Here is a 26,878-nt window from a genome sequence, read left to right as displayed (position 1 = left end):
ATTGTATTTTGCAGCGATCATTTCGAAAGATCGTGTTTCGAAGAGAGTCCCTTGCGAAGGGCAGGGATGGGCATCGCCACCACCCATAGACTGTTGCTGAAGAAAGGTGCGGGGCCAACCTTCAGGTTGTACAAGTACGACCATATAATCTCACTAAAACATTAGTAACACAATAAGCAGATAAGGGATTTTCCAGAATTATCTTAGTAAATGTGTCTGATAACATCTGTTTTTCAGCAACCTTTCTTGTTTTAGTTACAATGGCGATTTATGATTTTCACCTGCCGCTGGTATTGGGATGCTCACCTGGCTCTAATTTAGAGACTATTGAAACATTTCACGCCACAGTTTCATGTTGTGCTATGCCATAATTATGTCAGTTGTTTCATGCCACAGTAAATTTTGTTTGTTCAATGTCCATAGTTCATGCTCTGTGTTAGCGTTGATGTTTCCAGCGTTAACGTTTTTTGTTGTTTGGCCTCTCGTGCGAATGCCACGCTTCCCTTTCGTTTTAGTTTCTGTCTTTTGTGACGTGTAGGATTAATTCATTAATTAATGAATATGCTCCTACCTTCAAGTCCTGTCCCGAATAGTCAGTTTGCATCCCGGGAGAACAAACCTCACAGTAAGCTGCGAAAACCACGTTTTGACAATTTTCATGCCACAGTAAATCTTGTTTGTTCAATGTCCATAGTTCATGCTCAGTGTTAGCGTCGATGTTTCCTGCGTTAACGTTTTTGTTCTTTGGCCTCTCGTGCGAACGCCACGCTTCCCTTTCGTTTTAGTTCCTGTCTTTTATATCCAAGATGGCGGCGCCCGAAAAGGCTGCTACATCGAGGAGCTCTTGCTAAAGATGGAACATTTGGCAGAAATACCGGACAATTCTACAAACTTTATGGCTGGCTCACATCGTGGTCACTCCGTGATCACGTACGACCGCCAGACACTTCTGGATGTGGACAAATCGGGCCGTTTTGGACTGATAGACGCGTGCTTGCTAGACGTGCTAACTAGCACGGGAATACTTCTACGGCTACATCCAGCGGCCTGTGAAGCAGGGGAGTATAGTAGCAGCGGAGGCCGTCTACGGAGCAGACGCCAGCAGTGTGATCGGAAACGCGGATGTCGAGCGGGGCTAAAAACAAAGCAGAAGGCTAATCCCCACAGAACACCACTTCCCTCCATCCTGAAGCTGGATTTAAATGGAAGATGCGAGACTACTGGTCTGGGTAAGGAGTCAGTTAAATTAGAACAAGTTTTTTCTGCTTTGATTGTTTCAGAGTTGGACATGTGTTTTACTGAGGTGGCTAACTATGATGCGTGCAGTTTATCAAAGGAACAAACAAACAATCGGAAAATTCCCGTCGTATCAATTCCTAGATATGGTCGTAATTATACTAAATGCACTGGGCATAATAAACACAACATTATTAATATTGCTACTACGGGGCTTCACGGTGGCAGAGGGGTTAGTGCATCTGCCTCACAATACGAAGTTCCTGTAGTCCTGGGTTCAAATCCAGGCTCGGGATCTTTCTGTGTGGAGTTTGCATGTTCTCCCCGTGAATGCGTGGGTTCCCTCCGGGTACTCCGGCTTCCTCCCACTTCCAAAGACATGCACCTGGGGATAGGTTGATTGGCAACATTAAATTGGCCCTAATGTGTGAATGTGAGTGTGAATGTTGTCTGTCTATCTGTGTTGGCCCTGCGATGAGGTGGCGACTTGTCCAGGGTGTACCCTGCCTTCCGCCCGATTGTAGCTGGGATAGGCGCCAGCGCCCCCCGTGACCCCGAAAGGGAATAAGCGGTAGAAAATGGATGGATGGATGGATGGATAATTTGATCAAAAATTCCCTAAAACAGCCCACTACCTATAAAATAGGTTTTTTAAACATAAGATCATTGTCTCCCAAAACGTTGTTAGTTAATGATATCATCAGAGACAACAATCTCAGCAAAACCTGGCTTAAACCAAACGACTTTTTTGCGCTAAATGAGGCATGTCCTCCTAACTTTACACATGCGCATATTGCCCGTCCGCTTAAAAGGGGTGGGGGGGTCACATTAATATACAACGAAAACTCTAACCTAAGTCCTAACATAAATAATAAATATAAATCGTTTGAGGTGCTTACTATGAGGTCTGTCACACCACTGCCTCTACACCTGGCTGTTATCTACCGCCCCCCAGGGCCCTATTCGGACTTTATCGATGAATTCTCAGAGTTCGTTGCTGATCTAGTGACACATGCCGATAATATAATCATAATGGGGGACTTTGATATCCATATGAATAACCCATCGGACCCACCGTGCGTAGCGCTACAGACTATAATTGATAGCTGTGGTCTCACACAAATAATAAATGAACACACGCATCGCAACGGTAATACGATAGACCTAGTGCTTGTCAGGGGTATCACCGTTTCCAAAGTTACGATACGCCCATATACTAAAGTATTGTCCGATCATTACCTAATAAAATTCGAGGTTCAGACGCATGTTCGGCAAACTAATAATAATAATAACTGCTATAGCAGCCGCAACATTAATACGGCCACAACGACAACTCTTGCTGACCTACTGCCCTCGGTAATGGCACCATTCCCAAAGTATGTGGGCTCTATTGATAACCTCACTAACAACTTTAACGACGCCCTGCACGAAACCATTGATAACATAGCACCGCTAAAGTTAAATAAGGCTCCAAAAAAGCGTACCCCGTGGTTTACAGAAGAAACTAGAGCTCAGAAATTATTATGTAGAAAGCTGGAACGCAAATGGCGCACGACTAAACTTGAGGTGCACCATCAAGCATGGAGTGATAGTTTAATAACCTATAAACACATGCTTACCTTAGCTAAAGCTAAATATTACTCAAATCTCATCCACCGTAATAAAAACAATCCTAAATTTTTGTTTAGTACGGTAGCATCGCTAACCCAACAAGGGACTCCTTCCAGTAGCTCCACCCACTCAGCTGATGACTTTATGCAATTATTTAGTAAGAAAATTGAAGTCATTAGAAAGGAGATTAAAGACAATGCGTCCCAGCTACAACTGGGTTCTATTAACACTGATACGATGGTATATACGGCGGATACTGCCCTCCAAAATAGTTTCTCTCGTTTTGAGGAAATAACATTAGAGGAATTGTTACAACCTGTAAATGGAATAAAACAAACAACATGTTTACTTGACCCTCTTCCTGGGAAACTGATCAAGGAGTTCTTTGTATTATTAGGTCCGTCAGTGCTAAATATTATAAACTTATCACTTTCCTCGGGCACTGTTCCCCTAGCATTCAAAAAAGCGGTTATTCATCCTCTCTTCTTAAAAGACCTAACCTCGATCCTGACCTCATGGTAAACTACCGACCGGTGTCTCACCTTCCCTTTATTTCAAAAATCCTCGAAAAAATTGTTGCGGAGCAGTTAAATGAACACTTAGTGTCTAACAATCTATGTGAAACCTTTCAATCCGGTTTCAGGGCAAATCACTCCACGGAGACAGCCCTCGCAAAAATTACTAATGATCTATTGCTAACGATGGATTCTGATGCGTCATCTATGTTGCTGCTCCTCGATCTTAGCGCTGCCTTCAATACCGTCAATCATAATATTTTATTAGAATGTATCAAAACACGAATTGGTATGTCAGACTTAGGGCTGGCCTAGGTTTAACTCTTATCTTACTGATAGGATGCAGTGTGTCTCCCATAACAATGTGACCTCGGACTACGTTAAGGTAACGTGTGGAGTTCCCCAGGGTTCGGTCCTTGGCCCTGCACTCTTCAGCATCTACATGCTGCCGCTAGGTGACATCATACGCAAATACGGTGTTAACTTTCACTGTAATGCTGATGACACCCAACTCTACATGCCCCTAAAGCTGACCAACATGCTGGATTGTAGTCAGCTGGAGGCGTGTCTTAATGAAATCAAACAATGGATGTCCGCTAATTTTTTGCAACTCAACGCCAAAAAAACGGAAAAGCTGATTATCGGTCCTGCTAGACACCGAACTCTATTTAATAATACAACTCTAACATTTGACAACCAAATAATTAAACAAGGCGACTCGGTAAAGAATCTGGGTATTATCTTCGACCCAACTCTCTCCTTTGAGGCACACATTAAAAGCGTTACTAAAACAGCCTTCTTTCATCTCCGTAATATCGCTAAAATTCGCTCCATTCTGTCCACTAAAGATGCTGAGATCATTATCCATGCATTTGTTACGTCTCGTCTCGATTACTGTAACGTATTATTTTCGGGTCTCCCCATGTCTAGCATTAAAAGATTACAGTTGGTACAAAATGTGGCTGCTAGACTTTTGACAAGAACAAGAAAGTTTGATCACATTACGCCTGTACTGGCTCACCTGCACTGGCTTCCTGTGCACTTAAGATGTGACTTTAAGGTTTTACTACTTACGTATAAAATACTACACGGCCTAGCTCCATCCTATCTTGCCGATTGTATTGTACCATATGTCCCTGCAAGAAATCTGCGTTCAAAGGACTCCGGCTTATTAGTGATTCCCAAAGCCCCAAAAAAGTCTGCGGGCTATAGAGCGTTTTCCGTTCGGGCTCCAGTACTCTGGAATGCCCTCCCGGTAACAGTTCGAGATGCCACCTCAGTAGAAGCATTTAAGTCTCACCTTAAAACTCATTTGTATTCTCTAGCCTTTAAATAGACTCCCTTTTTAGACCAGTTGATCTGCCGTTTCTTTTCTTTTTCTCCTATGTCCCACTCTCCCTTGTGGAGGGGGTCCGGTCCGATCCGGTGGCCATGTACTGCTTGCCTGTGTATCGGCTGGGGACATCTCTGCGCTGCTGATCCGCCTCCGCTTGGGATGTTTTCCTGCTGGCTCCGCTGTGAACGGGACTCTCGCTGCTGTGTTGGATCCGCTTTGGACTGGACTCTCGCGACTGTGTTGGATCCATTATGGATTGAACTTTCACAGTATCATGTTAGACCCGCTCGACATCCATTGCTTTCCTCCTCTCCAAGGTTCTCATAGTCACCGACATCCCACTGGGTGTGAGTTTTCCTTGCCCTTATGTGGGCCTACCGAGGATGTCGTAGTGGTTTGTGCAGCCCTTTGAGACACTAGTGATTTAGGGCTATATAAGTAAACATTGATTGATTGATTGATTTTGTGACGTGTAGGATTAATTCATTAATTAATGAATATGCTCCTACCTTCAAGTCCTGTCCTGAATAGTCCGTTTGCATCCCGGGAGAACAAACCTCACAGTAAGCTGCGAAAACCACGTTATGACAATTTTCATGCCACAGTAAATCTTGTTTGTTCAATGTCCATAGTTCATGCTCAGTGTTAGCGTCGATGTTTCCTGCGTTAACGTTTTTTGTTCTTTGGCCTCTCGTGCGAACGCCACACTTTCCTTTCGTTTTAGTTCCTGTCTTTTGAGATGTGTAGGATTAATTAATTAATTAATTAATAAATATGTTCCTACCTTCAAGTCCTGTCCTGAATAGTCCGTTTGCATCCCGGGAGAACAAACCTCACAGTGAGCTGGGAAAACCACGTTTTGACAATTTTCATGCCACAGTAAATATTGTTTGTTCAATTTCCATAGTTCATGCTCAGTGTTAGCGTGGATGTTTCCTGTGTTAATGTTTTTTGTTCTTTGGCCTCTCGTGCGAATACCACGCTTCCCTTTCGTTTTAGTTCCTGTCCTGTGACGTGTAGGATTAATTCATTAATTAATGAATATGTTCCTACCTTCAAGTCCTGTCCTGAAGAGTCCGTTTGCATCCCGGGAGAACAAACCTCACAGTAAGCTGCGAAAACCACGTTATGACAATTTTCATGCCACAGTAAATCTTGTTTGTTCAATGTCCATAGTTCATGCTCAGTGTTAGCGTCGATGTTTCCTGCGTTAACGTTTTTTGTTCTTTGGCCTCTCGTGCGAACGCCACGATTCCCTTTCGTTTTAGTTCCTGTCTTTTGAGATGTGTAGGATTAATTAATAAATATGTTCCTACCTTCAAGTCCTGTCCTGAATAGTCCGTTTGCATCCCGGGAGAACAAACCTCACAGTAAGCTGCGAAAACCACGTTATGACAATTTTCATGCCACAGTAAATCTTGTTTGTTCAATGTCCATAGTTCATTCTCAGTGTTAGCGTTTCCTGCTTTAACGTTTTTTGTTCTTTGGCCTCTCGTGCGAACGCCCCGCTTCCCTTTCGTTTTAGTTCCTGTTTTTTGTGACGTGTAGGATTAATTCATTAATTAATGAATATGTTCCTACCTTCAAGTCCTGTCCCGAATAGTCTGTTTGCATCCTGGGAGAACAAACCTCACAGTAAGCTGCGAAAACCACGTTATGACAATTTTCATGCCACAGTAAATCTTGTTTGTTCAATGTCCATAGTTCATTCTCAGTGTTAGCGTTTCCTGCTTTAACGTTTTTTGTTCTTTGGACTCTCGTGCGAACGCCCCGCTTCCCTTTCGTTTTAGTTCCTGTTTTTTGTGACGTGTAGGATTAATTCATTAATTAATGAATATGTTCCTACCTTCAAGTCCTATCCCGAATAGTCTGTTTGCATCCTGGGAGAACAAACCTCACAGTAAGCTGCGAAAACCACGTTATGACCATTTTCATGCCACAGTAAATCTTGTTTGTTCAATGTCCATAGTTCATGCTCAGTGTTAGCGTCGATGTTTCCTGCGTTAACGTTTTTTGTTCTTTGGCCTCTCGTGCGAACGCCACGCTTCCCTTTCGTTTTAGTTCCTATCTTTTGTGACGTGTAGGATTAATTCACTAATTAATGAATATGCTCCTACCTTCAAGTCCCGTCCCGAATAGTCTGTTTGCATCCCGGGAGAAAAAACCTCACAGTAAGCTGTGAAAACCACGTTATGACAATTTTCATGCCACAGTAAATCTTGTTTGTTCAATGTCCATAGTTCATGCTCAGTGTTAGCGTCGATGTTTCCTGCGTTAACGTTTTTTGTTCTTTGGCCTCTCGTGCGAACGCCACGCTTCCCTTTCGTTTTAGTTCCTGTCTTTTGTGACGTGTAGGATTAATTCATTAATTAATGAATATGCTCCTACCTTCAAGTCCTGTCCCGAATAGTCCGTCTGCATCCCGGGAGAACAAACCTCACAGTAAGCTGCGAAAACCACGTTATGACAATTTTCATGCCACAGTAAATCTTGTTTGTTCAATGTCCATAGTTCATGCTCAGTGTTAGCGTCGATGTTTCCTGCGTTAACGTTTTTTGTTCTTTGGCCTCTCGTGCGAACGCCACGCTTCCCTTTCGTTTTAGTTCCTGTCTTTTGAGATGTGTAGGATTAATTAATTAATTAATAAATATGTTCCTACCTTCAAGTCCTGTCCTGAATAGTCCGTTTGCATCCCGGGAGAACAAACCTCACAATAAGCTGCGAAAACCACTTTATGACAATTTTCATGCCACAGTAAATCTTGTTTATTCAATGTCCATAGCTCATGCTCAGTGTTAGCGTTTCCTGCTTTAACGTTTTTTGTTCTTTGGCCTCTCGTGCAAACGCCCCGCTTCCCTTTCGTTTTAGTTCCTGTCTTGTGACGTGTAGGATTAATTCATTAATTGATGAATATGTTCCTACCTTCAAGTCCTGTCCCGAATAGTCTGTTTGCATCCTGGGAGAACAAACCTCACAGTAAGCTGCGAAAACCATGTTTTGACAATTTTCATGCCACAGTAAATCTTGTTTGTTCAATGTCCATAGTTCATGCTCAGTGTTAGCGTCGATGTTTCCTGCGTTAACGTTTTTTGTTCTTTGGCCTCTCGTGCGAACGCCACGCTTCCCTTTCGTTTTAGTTCCTGTCTTTTGAAATGTGTAGGATTAATTAATTGATTAATGAATATGTTCCTACCTTCAAGTCCTGTCCTGAAGAGTCCGTTTGCATCCCGGGAGAACAAACCTCACAGTAAGCTGCGAAAACCACGTTATGACCATTTTCATGCCACAGTAAATCTTGTTTGTTCAATGTCCATAGTTCATGCTCAGTGTTAGCGTCGATGTTTCCTGCGTTAACGTTTTTTGTTCTTTGGCCTCTTGTGCGAACGCCCCGCTTCCCTTTCGTTTTAGTTCCTGTCTTGTGACGTGTAGGATTAATTCATTAATTAATGAATATGTTCCTACCTTCAAGTCCTGACCTGAATAGTCCGTTTGCATCCCGGGAGGACAAACCTCACAGTAAGCTGCGAAAATCACGTTTTGATAATTTTCATGCCACAGTAAATCTTGTTTGTTCAATGTCCATAGTTCATGCTCAGTGTTAGCGTCGATGTTTCCTGCGTTAACGTTTTTTGTTCTTTGGCCTCTCGTGCGAACGCCCCGCTTCCCTTTCGTTTTTGTTCCTGTCTTTTGAGATGTGTAGGATTAATTAATTAATTAATTAATATGTTCCTACCTTCAAGTCCTGTCCTGAATAGTCCGTTTGCATCCCGGGAGAACAAACCTCACAGTAAGCTGCGAAAACCACTTTATGACAATTTTCATGCCACAGTAAATCTTGTTTATTCAATGTCCATAGCTCATGCTCAGTGTTAGCGTTTCCTGCTTTAACGTTTTTTGTTCTTTGGCCTCTCGTGCAAACGCCCCGCTTCCCTTTCGTTTTAGTTCCTGTCTTGTGACGTGTAGGATTAATTCATTAATTAATGAATATGTTCCTACCTTCAAGTCCTGTCCCGAATAGTCTGTTTGCATCCTGGGAGAACAAACCTCACAGTAAGCTGCGAAAACCATGTTTTGACAATTTTCATGCCACAGTAAATCTTGTTTGTTCAATGTCCATAGTTCATGCTCAGTGTTAGCGTCGATGTTTCCTGCGTTAACGTTTTTTGTTCTTTGGCCTCTCGTGCGAACGCCACGCTTCCCTTTCATTTTAGTTCCTGTCTTTTGAAATGTGTAGGATTAATTAATTAATTAATGAATATGTTCCTACCTTCAAGTCCTGACCTGAATAGTCCGTTTGCATCCCGGGAGGACAAACCTCACATTAAGCTGCGAAAACCACGTTTTGATAATTTTCATGCCACAGTAAATCTTGTTTGTTCAATGTCCATAGTTCATGCTCAGTGTTAGCGTCGATGTTTCCTGCGTTAACGTTTTTTGTTCTTTGGCCTCTCGTGCGAACGCCACGCTTCCCTTTCGTTTTAGTTCCTGTCTTTTGAGATGTGTAGGATTAATTAATTAATTAATTAATAAATATGTTCCTACCTTCAAGTCCTGTCCTGAATAGTCCGTTTGCATCCCGGGAGAACAAACCTCACAGTAAGCTGCGAAAACCACGTTAAGACAATTTTCCTGAGTGGCTGGACAGGATGGATTTAAAAAAAAAAAAGAATAAAAATGAATTGTTCATTTTTGGGAACCGATTAAGAATCGTTACAAATAAGAATTGTGAATTATTAGAATTATTCGAAAATCATTATCATTTCTTTTTATTCCTTTCAGGAAAATGCATATATATATATATATATATATATATATATGGGGCTTCACGGTGGCAGAGGGGTTAGTGCGTCTGCCTCACAATACGAAGGTCCTGCAGTCCTGGGTTCAAATCCAGGCTCGGGATCTTTCTGTGTGGAGTTTGCATGTTCTCCCCGTGAATGCGTGGGTTCCCTCCGGGTACTCCGGCTTCCTCCCACTTCCAAAGACATGCACCTGGGGATAGGTTGATTGGCAACACCAAATTGGCCCTAGTGTGTGAATGTGAGTGTGAATGTTGTCTGTCTATCTGTGTTGGCCCTGCGATGAGGTGGCGACTTGTCCAGGGTGTACCCTGCCTTCCGCCCGATTGTAGCTGAGATAGGCGCCAGCGCCCCCCGCGACCCCAAAAGGGAATAAGCGGTAGAAAATGGATGGATGGATGGATATATATATATATATATATATATATATATATACATATATGTGTAAAATCTGGTCCCTACACACCAGAGCTCTTGTAAAAAGAGCTCAGCAGCCAGCGCATGGGATGAAAAGAGCACGGCTCCCTCCCCCCATTTTCACCACATTCTACAGAGGCACTATAGAGAGCCTGCTGACCAACAGCATCTCTCCAGAAAGTGGTGAGGACGGCGGAAAAGATTATCAGGACTCCTTTTCCTCCTATCCAGGTAACTCCAAAAAGCCGCTGCCTGACCAGGGCTCAGAAAATCTGCAAAGACTCCTCCCACTCCCCACCAAGGACTGTTTTCACTGCTGGACTCTAGGAAGAGGTTCCGCAGCCTCCGAAGCAGAAAATCCAGGTTCTGTAACAGCTTCTTCCCTCAGGCCGTAAGACTCTTGAACGCATCCTAATTAAATTATCCCCTCAATTCCCCCCAAAATGGATTAACTCGCTGGAATAAAAAAAAAGACAATATAACATACATCCATAAACCTGGATGCATATGCAAAAGTGCAATATGTTTATCTGTAAAGTAATCTATTTATTTATATCTGAACCTTATTGCTTTTTTTTTTATCCTGCACTACCAGGAGCTAATGCAACGACATTTCAGTCTTATTTGTACTGTAAAGTTCAATTTTGAATGCCAATAAAAAGGAAGTCTAAGTCATATACAGTTGACACCATAATTGTTTTTTTGTTCCTTATACACCACTCTTATATTTATCTGCCTTCTTTCTAACAGACATTATTTTAGATGACTTTATCACTCTTCCCTCCACCAACACCCGAACTCCAACACACTTTTTAAAATTTTCGTTGAAGCATTTTCACAATGTCACGTCCAATCCAAATTCAAAATCGGTTTGACATAATTCCAGTTGTCTGTGTTTGTAACTGTTTTTAAATCCAAAGATATTCCTGCAACTTTTTAAGTCTTTCTTTAGCTCAGGGGTCACCAGGTCGCCCGTAAGGACCAGATGAGTCGCCCGCTGGCCTGTTCTAAAAATAGCTCAAATAGCAGCACTTACCAGTGAGCTGCCTCTATTTTGTTTAAATGTTATTTTTTTTACTAGCAAGCTGGTCTCGCTTTGCTCGACATTTTTGATTCTAAGAGAGACAAAACTCAAATAGAATTTGAAAATCCAAGAAAATATTTTAAAGACTTGGTCTTCGCCTGTTAAATAAATTCTTTTTTTTTTTTTTTTTACTTTGCTTCTTATAATGTTCAGAAAGACAATTTTAGAGAAAAATACAACTTTAAAAATTATTTTAGGATTTTCAAACACATATACATTTTTACCTTTTAAATTCCTTCCTCTTCTTTCCTGACAATTTAAATCAATGTTCAAGTATTTTTTTTTATTGTAAACAATAATAAGTACATTTTATTTTAATTCTTCATTTTAGCTTCCTCAAACTTATTATGATTAAATTTCAAAAAAATTATTCTGGCAAATCTAGAAAATCTGTAGAAACAAATTTAAATCTTATTTCAAAGTCTTTTGAATTTCTTTAAAAAAATTTGTTCTGGAAAATCTACACGAAATAATGATTTGTCCTTGTTAGAAATATAGCTTGGTCCAATTTTATATATTCTAACAAAGTGCAGATTGGATTTTAACCTATTTAAAACATGTCATCAAAATTCTAAAATTAGTCTTAATCAGGAAAAATTACTAATGATGTTCCATAATTTTTTATTTTTTTTCAAAAATATTCGAATTAGCAAAATTTTCTCTTTATTTTTTCCAGTTGAATTTGGAATTTTAAAGAGTCGAAATTGAAGATAAACTATGTTTCAAAATTAAATTTTCATTTTTTTCGTGTTTTTGCCTCTTTTAAGCCTTTCAATTAAGTGTTTTTTTCATCATTTATTCTCTACAAAAAAACCTTCCATAAAAGGAAAACAATTATATATATATAGATTTATTTATTAAAGGTAAATTGAGCAAATTGGCTATTTCTGGCAATTTATTTAAGTGTGTATCAAACTGGTAGCCCTTCGCATGAATCAGTACCCAAGAAGTAGCTCTTGGTTTCAAAAAGGTTGGTGACCCCTGCTTTAGAGAATTCCTCGCTGTCACGCCAGCAACATTTGTTTCAAATTTGTTCGCACTCTTGGGTGTTTAAAGTTGGACGTGAACACAAATACCTTTTGCAAGTCCTTCGGAAGAACTTTATTTCTAGTTTTGAACGTCACCAATGGAGTACGCAATTCTACAACGTCTTTTAGTTTGAATAATCGAAGAGTGGAGTTGTGTGGTCTCTACATCCTACTGTATCCCTGATTATTGCAGGACAAAATGTGCCCCCCCCCCCCCCCCCGCCCATCCTTACCTTGTTTGGCTGGACCGCCCTCCTCAGATTCTCCATCCATTTGTCTCTCTCGGCCGACGAGCGGCAGGAAAAGCACTTGCTTCCCGAGGAGGTCGTCACCTGCCGCCACGACACACCAGAGAAGAAAAACGTCAGTGCTTCGATATGAGTGAGCACCAATTAGAGATGTCCGATAAATGCTTTGAAATGTAAAATCGGAAATTATCGGTATCTGTTTCAACCTCCCGATTTTACCCGGGAGACTCCCGGATTTCAGTGCCCCTTTCCGGCAACCATTCTCCCGGATTCCTCCCGGACAACATTATTACGTCCGCTTTTCCTCCTTAGAAACAGCGTGCCATTCACATAATATATGCGGCTTTTACACACACACACACACACACACACACACACACACACACACACACACACACACACACACACAAACACACACAAGTGAATGCAAGGCATACTTGGTCAACAGCCATACACGTCACACTGAGGGTGGCCGTATAAACAACTTTAACACTGTTACAAATATGCGCCACACTGTGAACCCACACCAAACCAGAATGACAAACACATTTCGCACCTTAACACAACAGAACAAATACCCTGAATCCCTTGCAGCACTAACTCTTCCGGGAGGCCACCATATACACCCCCAGCTACCACAAAACCCCGGGCTGCCGCTCTTCTGGAGAGTCCGACAAGGGCGCCTGACTCAGAGCGCTGGTGGGAATCTGCTAAGTGAGATCAGCTGTTAAAAGGGGCAAAAAAAGCGACCTAACAGGACCCTTGTCGTTATTCACCAATTACAGTAACGCACCTTGGGGCCCCGAAAAAAACACGGGACAAGAAACTTTCGCCGGCAAAGAGCCAACAGATCTCGGGGTGACGTACAGACCTGAGTGCGTCCACAGCGCGGGTGCCAGACGTACAGGTGTAATCTAGGCTGACTATACGGATATGTCCTCTTTTGCAGGACTGTCCGGGCTGTCCGGGCGGGGTGTCTCAAATGCCTCAAATGCCCGCCATTTTGTGTCAAGGTTGCGTGTATTTTGCAATGTATGTACAGGGGTTAAAAACAAAAATTGTGAAGGTGTGCGCACGCAGCAACATTCGTGAAGGAGGAGCAGGGACAGAGACAGCTAGAGAGGGAGGTAATGAATTGTTTGTCAATGCAAGCGATACTTAGTCAACAGCCATACACGTCACACTGAGGGTGGCCGTATAAACAACTTGAACACTGTTACAAATATGCGCCAAACTGTGAACCCACACTAAACCAGAATGAGAAACACATTTCGCACCGTAACACAACAGAACAAATACCCTGAACCCTTTGCAGCACTAGCTCTTCCGGGAAGCTACAATATACACCCCCAGCTACCACAAAACCCCGGGCTGCCGCTCTTCTGGAGAGTCCGACAAGGGCGCCTGACTCAGAGCGCTGGTGGGAATCTGCTAAGTGAGATCAGCTGTTAAAAGGATCCAAAAAAAACGACCTAACAGGACGCGGAGCCGGGATGAACGCTGGAGGGAAAACCCTTGTCGTTATTCACCCGAAAAAAACACGGGACAAAAAACTTTCGCCGGCAAAGAGCCAACAGATCTCGGGGTGACATACGGACCTGAGTGCGTCCACAGCGCGGGTGTCGGACGTACAGGTTTATTTCTAGGCTGACCATACGGACATGTCCTCTTTTGCAGGACTGTCCGGGCTGTCCGGGCGGGGTGTCTCAAATGCCTCAAATGTCCGGCGTTTTGTGTCAAGGTTGTGCGTATTTTCCAATGTACGAACAGGGGTTAAGAAGGGTTAAAAACAAAACAAATTGTGAAGATGTGCGCACGCATCAACATTCGTGAAGGAGGAGCAGGGACAGAGAGAGCTAGAGAGGGAATTGTTTGTCAATGCAAGCCATACTTGGTCAACAGCCATACAGGTCACACTGAGGGTGGCCGTATAAACAACTTCAACACGGTCACAAATATGCGCCACACTGTGAAACCAGACCAAACAAGAATGACAAACACATTTCGCACCGTAACACAACAGAACAAATTACCAGAACCCCTTGCAGCACTAACTCTTCCGGGACGCTACAGTATACACCCCCCGCTACCACCAAACCCCGCCCACCTAAACCCCACTCTCTATAATGCAACACATTTGACAAAAATTTGAAACAAACATTAATTACGTACGTCATATATTAATGAAATTAATTTGCATACGGCAAACAATGAATCAAGAAAGAACTGAGGTAGAAGGCAGGCTTAAATACAATGGCGATCAATGAAACCCAGGTGCGCGTCAAAGGTAAGAGCAGGTGGAACAAATACGTAACCATTGTAACAAGAATAAAACAAGGAAGTGCACAACTCGGAACTGAAAGAGTCCAAAACGGATCATAACAAGAACTTTACACTACTTTATATTAGAAATGGCAACAGTGGAGGATGAATGTCACAGAACAAGAAGATAGAGGAAAAGAAGAAGCTTATCGACAATGTTGTTGACACAGATTACAAAGGCAAATTTTTCAGTTATTTATGCAGATCCCAAATACAGATCAGCAGGTAAGAAAAGTTGTTTTTGTATAGTACTGCGAACCAAAACGCCAGATAAGATGCCTTACCTTATACACACACCATAATAATACCCCTATACTGAAGCACATCAAACGGTGCAGCCTACGTGTATCTCTTATGTTTGACTGCCATCTACTGGTCACGCCTCCTCTCTGAGCTGCAACCTTATCGTGGTAGAGGAGTTTGCGTGTCCCAATCATCCTAGGAGCTATGTTGTCCGGGGGCATAAAGCCCCCTGGTAGGGTCTCCCAAGGCAAACAGGTTCTAGGTGAGGGATCAGACAAAGAGCAGCTCGAAGACCTTTATGAAGATGAAAATCCATGGACCCAGATTTCCCTCGCCCGGACGCGGGTCACCGGGGCCCCCCTCTGGAGCCAGGCCCGGAGGTGGGGCACGATGGCGAGCGCCTGGTGGCCGGGCCTGTTCCCATGGGGCCCGGCCGGGCACAGCCCGAAGAGGCAACGTGGGTCACCCCTCCAATGGGCTCACCACCCATAGCAGGGGCCATAGAGGTCGGGTGCATTGTGAGCTGGGCGACAGCCGAAGGCAGGGCACTTGGCGGTCCGATCCTCGGCTACAGAAGCTAGCTCTTGGGACGTGGAACGTCACGTCACTGGGGGGGAAAGAGCCTGAGCTAGTGCGCGAAGTTGAGAAATTCCGGCTGGATATAGTCGGACTCACTTCGACGCACAGCAAGGGCTCTGGAACCACTTCGCTCGAGAGGGATTGGACCCTCTTCCACTCTGGCGTTGCCGGCAGTGAGAGGCGACGGGCTGGGGTGGCAATTCTTGTTTCCCCCCGGCTCAAAGCCTGTACGTTGGAGTTCAACCCGGTGGACGAAAGGGTAGCCTCCCTCCGCCTTCGGGTGGGGGGACGGGTCCTGACTGTTGTTTGTGCTTATGCACCAAACAGCAGTTCAGAGTACCCACCCTTTTTGGGAACACTCGAGGGAGTACTGGAAAGTGCTCCCCCGGGTGATTCCCTTGTCCTACTGGGAGACTTCAACGCTCACGTTGGCAGCGACAGTGAAACCTGGAGAGGCGTGATTGGGAAGAATGGCCGCCTGGATCTGAACCCGAGTGGTGTTTTGCTATTGGACTTTTGTGCTCGTCACAGTTTGTCGATAACAAACACCATGTTCAAACATAAGGGTGTCCATATGTGCACTTGGCACCAGGACACCCTAGGCCGCAGTTCCATGATCGACTTTGTAGTTGTGTCATCGGATTTGCGGCCTCATGTTTTGGACACTCGGGTGAAGAGAGGGGCGGAGCTTTCTACCGATCACCACCTGGTGGTGAGTTGGCTGCGATGGTGGGGGAGGATGCCGGACAGACCTGGGAGGCCCAAACGCATTGTGAGGGTCTGCTGGGAACGTCTGGCAGAGTCTCCTGTCAGACAAAGTTTCAATTCCCACCTCCGGAAGAACTTTGAACATGTCACGAGGGAGGTGCTGGACATTGAGTCCGAGTGGACCATGTTCCGCACCTCTATTGTCGAGGCGGCAGATCGGAGCTGTGGCCGCAAGGTAGTTGGTGCCTGTCAGGGCGGCAATCCTAAAACCCCTTGGTGGACACCAGCGGTGAGGGATGCCGTCAAGCTGAAGAAGGAGTCCTATCGGGTCCTTTTGGCTCATAGGACTCCGGAGGCAGTGGACAGGTACCGACAGGCCAAGCGGTGTGCAGCTTCAGCGGTCGCGGAGGCAAAAACTCGGACATGGGAAGAGTTCGGGGAAGCCATGGAAAACGACTTCCGGACGGCTTCGAAGCGATTCTGGACCACCGTCCGCCGCCTCGGGAAGGGGAAGCAGTGCACTATCAACACCGTGTATGGTGCGGATGGTGTTCTGCTGACCTCGACTGCGGATGTTGTGGATAGGTGGAAGGAATACTTCGAAGACCTCCTCAATCCCACCAACACGTCTTCCTATGAGGAAGCAGTGCCTGGGGAATCTGTGGTGGACTCTCCTATTTCTGGGGCTGAGGTCGCTGAGGTAGTTAAAAAGCTCCTCGGTGGCAAGGCCCCAGGGGTGGACGAGATCCGCCCGGAGTTCCTTAAGGCTCTGGATGCTGTGGGGCTGTCTTGGTTGACAAGACTTTGCAGCATCGCGTGGACATCGGGGGCGGTACCTCTGGATTGGCAGACCGGGGTGGTGGTTCCTCTCTTTAAGAAGGGGGGACCGGAGGGTGTCTTCCAACTATCGTGGGATCACACTCCTCAGCCTTCCCGGTAAGGTTTATTCAGGTGTACTGGAGAGGAGGCTACGTCGGATAGTCGAACCTCGGATTCAGGAGGAACAGTGTGGTTTTCGTCCTGGTCGTGGAACTGTGGACCAGCTCTATACTCTCGGCAGGGTTCTTGAGGGTGCATGGGAGTTTGCCCAACCAGTCTACATGTGCTTTGTGGACTTGGAGAAGGCATTCGACCGTGTCCCTCGGGAAGTCCTGTGGGGAGTGCTCAGAGAGTATGGGGTATCGGACTGTCTTATTGTGGCGGTCCGTTCCCTGTACGATCAGTGCCAGAGCTTGGTTCGCATTGCCGGCAGTAAGTCGAACACATTTCCAGTGAGGGTTGGACTCCGCCAAGGCTGTCCTTTGTCACCGATTCTGTTCATAACTTTTATGGACAGAATTTCTAGGCGCAGTCAAGGCGTTGAGGGGTTCCGGTTTGGTAACCGCAGGATTAGGTCTCTGCTTTTTGCAGATGATGTGGTCCTGATGGCTTCATCTGACCGGAATCTTCAGCTCTCGCTGGATCGGTTCGCAGCCGAGTGTGAAGCGACCGGAATGAGAATCAGCACCTCCAAGTCCGAGTCCATGGTTCTCGCCCGGAAAAGGGTGGAGTGCCATCTCCGGGTTGGGGAGGAGACCCTGCCCCAAGTGGAGGAGTTCAAGTACCTAGGAGTCTTGTTCACGAGTGAGGGAAGAGTGGATCGTGAGATCGACAGGCGGATCGGTGCGGCGTCTTCAGTAATGCGGACGTTGTACCGATCCGTTGTGGTGAAGAAGGAGCTGAGCCGGAAGGCAAAGCTCTCAATTTACCGGTCGATCTACGTTCCCATCCTCACCTATGGTCATGAGCTTTGGGTCATGACCGAAAGGATAAGATCACGGGTACAAGCGGCCGAAATGAGTTTCCTCCGCCGTGTGGCGGGGCTCTCCCTTAGAGATAGGGTGAGAAGCTCTGCCATCCGGGAGGAACTCAAAGTAAAACCGCTGCTCCTTCACATCGAGAGGAGCCAGATGAGGTGGTTCGGGCATCTGGTCAGGATGCCACCCGAACGCCTCCCTAGGGAGGTGTTTAGGGCACGTCCAACCGGTAGGAGGCCACGGGGAAGACCCAGGACACGTTGGGAAGACTATGTCTCCCGGCTGGCCTGGGAACGCCTCGGGATCCCCCGGGAAGAGCTAGACGAAGTGGCTGGGGAGAGGGAAGTCTGGGTTTCCCTGCTTAGGCTGTTGCCCCCGCGACCCGACCTCGGATAAGCGGAAGATGATGGATGGATGGATGGATACTGGTCACGCTTATCATTACACCATGTACCAATCAAAATTGCTTCGAGGTCGGTAAGCTCAACCAAACTTATTCTTTACATTAGATGAACCGGTTTACGAGGTGTACTGTTGAGTTTTGAGGGGGAAAAAAATATTTTAAGTGCGCCTTATAGTACGGAAAATACGGTAGGTTCGGAAGGCTTGTCACACATCTCCATGACAACAATCTACAATGATCGGATCACGGCAGAACAATCAAGGCACCGGCGCTGCTGGTAGATCTTAGCCCCTTCCTCCGAAGTAGGTAAGGCACCAGGAGAACACACAAAAAAATATTTGCAGTTATTTTCTAAAGTTCACCGTTATTCAACTTAGTGCTGAGTAAAAATAAGGGTGGGGAAAACAGACGTAAACAGGAAATGCCCTTATAAGGATGCGGCCCCCAAATTGACAAGTTAAAGTTAAGTTAAAGTACCAATGATTGTCACACACACACTAGGTGTGGTGAAATTTGTCCTCTGCATTTGACCCATCCCCTTGATCAACCCTTGGGAGGTGAGGGGAGCAGTGAGCAGCAGCGGTGGCCACGCCCGGGAATCATTTGGTGATTTAACCCCCAATTCCAACCCTTGATGCTGAGTGCCAAGCAGGGAGGTAATGGGTCCCATTTTTATAGCATTTGGTATGACTCGGCCGGAGGTTTGAACTCACAACCTAACGACCTCAGGGCGGACACTCTAACCAGAAGGCCACTGAGCTGGTTTATAGTTTCTTGTACAGGTAGTGAATTGAGCGGAAAAAAATACTTTAGATTGGCTGACAAAAAGCCAGCACTAAACGGGATGCTGTAAGCCGGTAGGAGTAGTTGTTACTGCGTGTTGTTGGAGAGCACAGCTGCAGGAGGCGCAACAAAGGAGTGATGTAACGAGGCGGATGACAAAGATTAGAGGAGATTTCAAGCCCGTAGAAAGGACAGCGATGAGGATGTGAAGTATTACGTCTCCACATGACGCTACGCACGCACACACACACATTCAGGTTATCATTTGGAATGGGGACCAAGTTGTTGTTCAGTACTTGTGGGGACCACCCTTTCTACAGGTTGTGGAGGCATAATTTTTTGGGGGTAAAATGGCCACTGCCCAGTTAGCTCAGACACGTCTTTTAAATCTCTGGATTGAGAAAGTAATGTGCTGTTCATACGTACTGGGGACCCTGTGGAAAAAGAGTTAATATGGTTCATGGGGACCCAATTTAAATCATTGTGCATAATACACAGAAATTTGTACGTGACTACTGAGGACCAATAAAAAAAAGTTCAAATTAAATATGACATGATCCTCAGAATACAGCACTACAGCTGTCCTCTTATAGGAAGTTTCACCACTTAAATGTTAAATCAAATCCTGCATCTTCTGTGACATTACAGAAAACTGCTATTTAGCAGTAATAAAGTTGTCTGCAACTCCAACTACCATACATAGAAGGATGGCAAATCCTGAATGTGAATCATACTTTAAGGTAATAATGTTTTATAATCATGCTGTATTAAAATGTCATCCTAAGGAACACTAAACCAGATTTTGTTTTCGGAAAAATATATTAGTTTTAACTAAGGATGGATACCATACAGAATCACAGTACTATTAATGGCAGGATAACACCTGTTTCACTTAAGCATCTTCAGAATGGATCTGACTATCATTTAAAAAAGGTTTCCCTTTAGAGGACCTGTTTTTTTTTGGTCCCCATACCGTCAGAAGTCCCCTAAAGGTGACTGTGCAAACAGAGACATGCCCCCATTAAGTCAGCATTGTGGCGACTTGTCCAGGGTGTACCCCGCCTTCCGCCCGATTGTAGCTGAGATAGGCGCCAGCGCCCCCCGCGACCCCGAAAGGGAATAAGCGGTAGAAAATGGATGGATGGATGCCAGAACACACACACACACACACACACACACACACACACACACACACACACTGGTTATCATTTGGAATGGGGACCAAGTTTTTCATCATCATATGTGGGGACAAGGGAAACATATATTAGTTTTAACCAATCACAGTACTATTATTGCCAGGATAACACAAGTTTCACAACATTAAACATAAAGAACATAAAAAAAGATGTTCTACTTAAACAGTCTTGCTGATTATCTCTTAATTTACTATTTTTTTAAATCACTTAGGCATCTTCAGAATGGATCCGACTATCATTTAAAAAGGCTTCCTGTTGTTTTGGTCCCCATACCGTCAGAAGTCCCCTAAAGGTGTGTAAAAAGAGCGATGTCCCCATTAAATCAGCATTGCCAGAAAACCCACCCCCACACACACACACACACACACACACGCTGGTTATCATTTGGAATGGGGACCAAGTTTTTAATCATCATATGTGGGGACAAGGGAAAAATATATTAGTTTTAACCAATCACAATACTATAAGAACATAAAAAAGCTGTTCTACTTAACCAGTCTTGCTGATTATCTCTTAATCTACTATTTTACTATTCTAAAAAAATCACTTAGGCATCTTCAAAATGGATCCGACAATCATTTTAAAAGGTTTCCGGTTTTTTGGTCCCCCATACCTCTAGATCTACTATTTTACTATTTTAAAAATCACTTAGGCATCTTCAGAATGGATCCAACTATCATTTAAAAAGGCTTCCTGTTGTTTTGGTCCCCACACCGTCAGAAGTCCCCTAAAGGTGTGTAAACATAGCCATGTCCCCATTAAGTCAGCTTTGCCAGAACACACGCTCATGCACGCGCACACACACACACACACACACACGCACGCACGCACGCACGCACGCACGCACGCACGCACACACGCACGCACGCACGCACGCACGCACGCACGCACGCACGCACGCACGCACGCACGCACAGACACACATACTGGTTGTCATATGGAATGGGGACCAAATTTTTGATCATCACTTGTGGGGACAAGGAAAAAACATATTTCTTTTAACTAAGGTTGGATACCATACAGAATCACAGTACTATTAATGCCAGGATAACAAATGTAGGGCTTCACGGTGGCAGAGGGGTTAGTGCGTCTGCCTCACAATACGAAGGTCCTGCAGTCCTGGGTTCAAATCCAGGCTCGGGATCTTTCTGTGTGGAGTTTGCATGTTCTCCCCGTGAATGCGTGGGTTCCCTCCGGGTACTCCGGCTTCCTCCCACTTCCAAAGACATGCACCTGGGGATAGGTTGATTGGCAACACTCAATTGGCCTTAGTGTGTGAATGTGAGTGTGAGTGTTGTCTGTCTATCTGTGTTGGCCCTGTGATGAGGTGGCGACTTGTCCAGGGTGTACCCCGCCTTCCGCCCGATTGTAGCTGAGATAGGCGCCAGCGCCCCCCGCAACCCCGAAAGGGAATAAGCGGTAGAAAATGGATGGATGGATGGATAACAAATGTTTCACTCTTCAATATTATTACTTTTCTCTTTTACCAATATTTGAAACACGTGAAAAAATTTCCCTGTTGTGGGATCAATAAAGGATTATCTTATCTTACCTCAAAACCACAGAAATAAAATACAAACTCATTTAAACTTTTTTACTTTTACTTTTCATTTTCAACAACATTGAACATAAAGAACATAAAAATGCTGTTCCACTTAACCAGTCTTGCTGATAATATCTTAATCTACTATTTTACTAGTTTAATAAAATCACTAAAGCATCTTAAGAATGGATCCGACCATCCTTTAAAAAGGTTTCCTGTTTTTTGGTCCCCATACCGTCAGAAGTCCCCTAAAGGTGTGTAAACGAAGCGATGTCCCCATTAAGTCAGCATTACCAGAACACACACACACACACACACATACACACACACACACACACACGCACACACACACACACAGACACACACACACACACACACATACATACACACACACACACACACACACACACACACACACACACACACACACACACACACACACATCACACGCGTGTGTGTGTGTGACTGGCAGTAATCAGAGGCAGTGCTTTACAGAGCGCGTTGCAAATTACCGCAGGTTATCGCGAGGTTAAATCCCACTGCCGGAGACAACAGATTACCCCCCGCGCTCGGGTTCCTTTCCCCTACCCCTTGCCTCAATTCGAAAGTAAAAAAAAAACAAAAAAACAAGTCTTGTTGCTTTCTATTGCTCTTAAATATGTCGACGCCGAGTCATTCTGATTGCATCGGTGTTGACGCTCGTTATTTCGCCATTACTTTTAATCCAAAATCCAAATAAAAAGCGATTTTCGGTGCTTAACGTGTCCTCAAGGGGCCCCCCCATGCACACTATAAGCTTTATATAATTTCAAACCTCAGCTGGTTTGCTACTCAGTCCATTTTAGTGCAGGGGGTTCCTCTTTTTAGCTTTTAGCTCGTTAGCAGCTACGTAGCATTGTTTTCACTTTGCTTCCTGTTCTTATACCCGTGCAATTATTTTGACACAAGGGCCAAATTTAGAGAAAATATATCTATTTTTAGGAACACAAAACCTGAGACACCTAGAATGTACATAAAAATAAAGAATGTGGGATTTACCATATTAACTATGAAGGATAAAACACTGAATATTGACAACATATGAACGTCACACCCCCTCTCCATACACATATTTTACAATATAGCAAAACGCAACAAAAACAGCAAAATTTGAACACGAAGGGTAAAAAACCCTCACCTAGAATCTGACATATCTGATATATCAAGAAGCTTTAAAACTTTGTGGTAAAAATCTCCTTCCACATTTATTTTTAGGAACACCAAAACAAAACCTTACAATAATGTCTGATTGAATGCTAAAAACGTTATGACAGACCGCCTTAAAAAATGGAATGGAATTTAAAAATTTTTTTACTGAATGAGACACCCAGAATGTACATGAAAATAAAGAAACTGGGCTTTACAATATTAACTATGAAGGATAAAACACTGAATATTAACAACATATGAACGCCACACCCCCTCTCCATACACATATTTTACAATCAAGCAGACGCAACAAAAATGCAACAAAAACAGCAAAATAGGAATGCAAAGGGTAAAAAAAAACCCTACCTAGAAAGTGGGATTTACAATATTACCTATGAAGGATAAAACACTGAATATTGACAACATATGAACGCCACACCCCCTCTCCATACACATATTTTACAATCAAGCAAAACACAACAAAAATGCAACAAAAACACCGAGCTATGAAGGATAAAACACTGAACGTCTTGAAAAAGTACCGGTCAACCCCGTCGTCGTCATCACATCGTGTCATTGCAGGTTTTACTAGCAGAGGAGCATGTTCGGCAGCGCACAATCACAGAGTACTCACAAGCAGACACAGTGTGTAGACAGGAAAGGGAGAACGGACGCATTTTGGCATAAAAATCAACGATAAAGGTGAGGCTAGAACACTGAAACGCCCTCAGGAAGAGGTGCTTTAAGACATGGCTAGCTAGCTAGCTAGCAGTTAAAGTCCATCCAGTGTTGTAGCGACAAATAAAGTAAGTTTCTTACAAGTATCATCCCTGCAGGACGAGGAGTAGCTAAACATGCTTCACTACACACCGTAGCTCACCAGCCCGCGGGCCATAGTTTGGGGACCCCTGCTTTAAAATGTAATATCGGAAATCGCCACACTGTGAACCCACACCAAACAAGAATGAAAATACACATTTTAAGTTAAAAATTTAAAGTACCAATGATTGTCACACACATACTAGATCTGGCAAAATTGTTCTCTGCATTTGACCCATCACCCTTGACCACCCCCTGGGAGGTGAGGGGAGCAGTGGGCAGCAGCGGTGCCGCGCCCGGGAATCATTTATGGTGATTTAACCCCCAATTCCAACCCTTAATGCTGAGTGCCAAGCAGGGAGGTAACGGGTCCCATTTTTATAGTCTTTGGTATGACTCGGCCGGGGTTTAAACTCACGACCTACCGATCTCAGGGCGGACATTCTAACCCAGGGGTGTCAAACTCAAATACAGAGTGGGCCAAAATTTAAAACTGAACAAAGCCGCGGGCCGAGGTTGAACAAATTAACCTTTTAATAGGGACCCAAACAAGTTTTGCCTTGAATATTGACAAAGCAAGGCTTATTGAACTTTATAGTGACATGCAAAATCCAGTTTCAAATAATAATAATAAAAAAATATCAATAGCATATTAAATTAAATAAAAACACAAATTTAATGCGGGTTTGAGTTGGGGCGGGGTTTGGTGGTAGCGGGGGTGTATATTGTAGCGTCCCAGAAGAGTTAATGATGCGAGGGGTTCTGGGTGTTTGTCCGGTTGTTTTTATGTTGTGTTACAGTGCGGATGTTCTCCGAAATGTGATTGTCATTCTTGTTTGATATGGGTTCACAGTGTGGCGCATATTTGTAACAGTGTTAACCTTGTTTATATGGCCACTCTCAGTGTGACCTGTATGGCTGTTGACCAAGTATGCCTTGCATACACTTGTGTGTGTGTGTTTGAGCCGCATATATTATGTGAGTGGGCCGGCAAGCTGTTTTTATGGAAGAAAAGCGGACGTGGCGACATGTAGAGAACGCCAAAAGCAGTGCTTTTACGGCCCGCCCCCAATATTATTGTCCGGGAGAAATTCGGGAGGCGCACTGAACTTCGGGAGTCTCTCGGGAAAATTGAGAGGGTTGACGAGTATGAGTATTAGCACTGAATGTGGTGTTACAGCGGCGGGCCAGCTCTAATGTTAATTTGATATTACCTCAAGGGCCAAATGAAATTACACGGCGGGCCACATGTGGCCCGCGGGCCAGAGTTTGACACCCATGCTCTAACCACTAGGCCACTGAGTAGGTTTTGGGAGAACATCCGCACCGTAACACAACAGAACAAATACCCAGACCCCCTTGCAGCACTAACTCTTTCGGGACGCTACAAAATACGCCCCCACCCACCTCAACCTCCTCGTGCTCTCTCAGGGAGAGCATGTCTCAAATTCCAAACTGCTGTTTTGAGGCATGTTAAACAAAAAGAAATGCACTTTGTGACTTCAATGATAAATATGGCAATTTGGCATCTTTTTTCCCCCGTAACTTGAGTTGATTTATTTTGTTACATTGTTTAATGCAGCCATCGCAACAAAATTCGGCATAATAACGTGTTAATTCCACGACTGTATATATCGGTATCGGTAATCAAGAGCTGGACAATATCAGGATATCGGCAAAAAAGCCATTAGCGGACTTCTCTTTCTAGAAGTTCTTATCCAGCCCCACAGGGTTTTGTGCAAATATACACAATAAAAACAACAGTACACTCCTGGGGAATAATGTTTTTGTTGTTGTTGTTGTTGTTTTTTTGCAAGTATTTAGTTTTTACAGCAGTTTTTAATGAGTTTGGGGCTCTCACCTCAAAGCAGTAGTCCTGCCCGAGGATGCTGCTGTGAACGGGCTTGATGATGACCTCGTCCTCCATGCTTAGGTCCAGGGCTTCCACAGCGCTGCTGGGACTGAGCAGTGACTCATGAGAGCGAGACTCCTTCAGCCTCGGCATCAGATGAGATCTGAGGGAGAGAGAGCGAGAGAAGACTTGAGTCACGGGGACGGAGAAGAAGAGGAAGGAGTCGACGGGAAGGCGAGCATATGCGCGTGCGGGGGGGGGGGGGGGGGAATGAGGAGGCGCGACTTTGCCCGGAGCCAGTCCTCGCGATGGAAGCGATTATTGATTATCAATAACTGCCAGCTTGGGCCGAATGGAAAACTTCCCAGCAACAGGATTTGTCGTTCAGGTTTTAACGCTGTGGAAGAAGTGCTAGCCTGCATGTGATGTACAAACCCCGTTTCCATATGAGTTGGGAAATTGTGTTAGATGTAAATATAAACAGAATACAATGATTTGCAAATCATTTTCAACCCGTATTCAGTTGAATATGCTACAAAGACAACATATTTGCTGTTCAAACTGATAAACATTTTCTATTTGTGCAAATAATCATTAACTTTAGAATTTGATGCCAGCAACACGTGACAAAGAAGTTGGGAAAGGTGGCAATAAATACTGATAAAGTTGAGGAATGCTCATTAAACACTTATATGGAACATCCCACAGGTGTGCAGGCTGATTAGGAACAGGTGAGTGCCATGATTGGGTATAAAAGCAGCTTCCCAAAAAATGCTCAGTCTTTCACAAGAAAGGATGGGGCGAGGTACACCCCTTTGTCCACAACTGCGTGAGCAAATAGTCAAACAGTTTAAGAACAACGTTTCTCAAAGTGCAATTGCAAGAAATTTAGGGATTTCAACATCTACGCTCCATAATATCATCAAAAGGTTCAGAGAATCTGGAGAAATCACTCCAGGTAAGCGGCATGGCCGGAAAGCAACATTGAATGACCGTGACCTTGGATCCCTCAGACGGCACTGTATCAAAAACCGACATCAATCTCTAAAGGATATCACCACATGTGCTCTGGAACACTTCAGAAAACCACCAAATACAGTTGGTCGCTACATCTGTAAGTGCAAGTTAAAGCTAAGTTAAGTTAAAGGATGGGGGCGAGGTACACCCCTTTG

General features: G+C 44.4%; 1 protein-coding gene across 11 annotated transcripts in view; it reads right to left on the bottom strand.

Annotated features, from left to right (window-relative positions):
* LOC133557515 (disabled homolog 2-interacting protein-like) overlaps window positions 1-26,878 on the bottom strand; it is a 440,633-nt gene that overhangs the window by 87,737 nt on the left and 326,018 nt on the right. For all 11 annotated transcript variants that reach the window (XM_061907996.1, XM_061907997.1, XM_061907998.1 and 8 more), the window contains 2 exons: window positions 25,716-25,869; window positions 12,260-12,358 (listed from right to left, as the gene is read on the bottom strand). In XM_061907996.1, coding sequence (XP_061763980.1) covers window positions 12,260-12,358; window positions 25,716-25,869 — 253 coding nt within the window. The remainder of the gene's footprint in view (window positions 1-12,259; window positions 12,359-25,715; window positions 25,870-26,878) is intronic.

The sequence above is a fragment of the Nerophis ophidion genome, linkage group LG08 (assembly GCF_033978795.1).
Source record: "Nerophis ophidion isolate RoL-2023_Sa linkage group LG08, RoL_Noph_v1.0, whole genome shotgun sequence".
NCBI lineage: Eukaryota > Metazoa > Chordata > Actinopteri > Syngnathiformes > Syngnathidae > Nerophis > Nerophis ophidion.
Note: the sequence above shows the minus strand (reverse complement) of the source record. Positions and strands in the feature narration are given on the sequence as shown.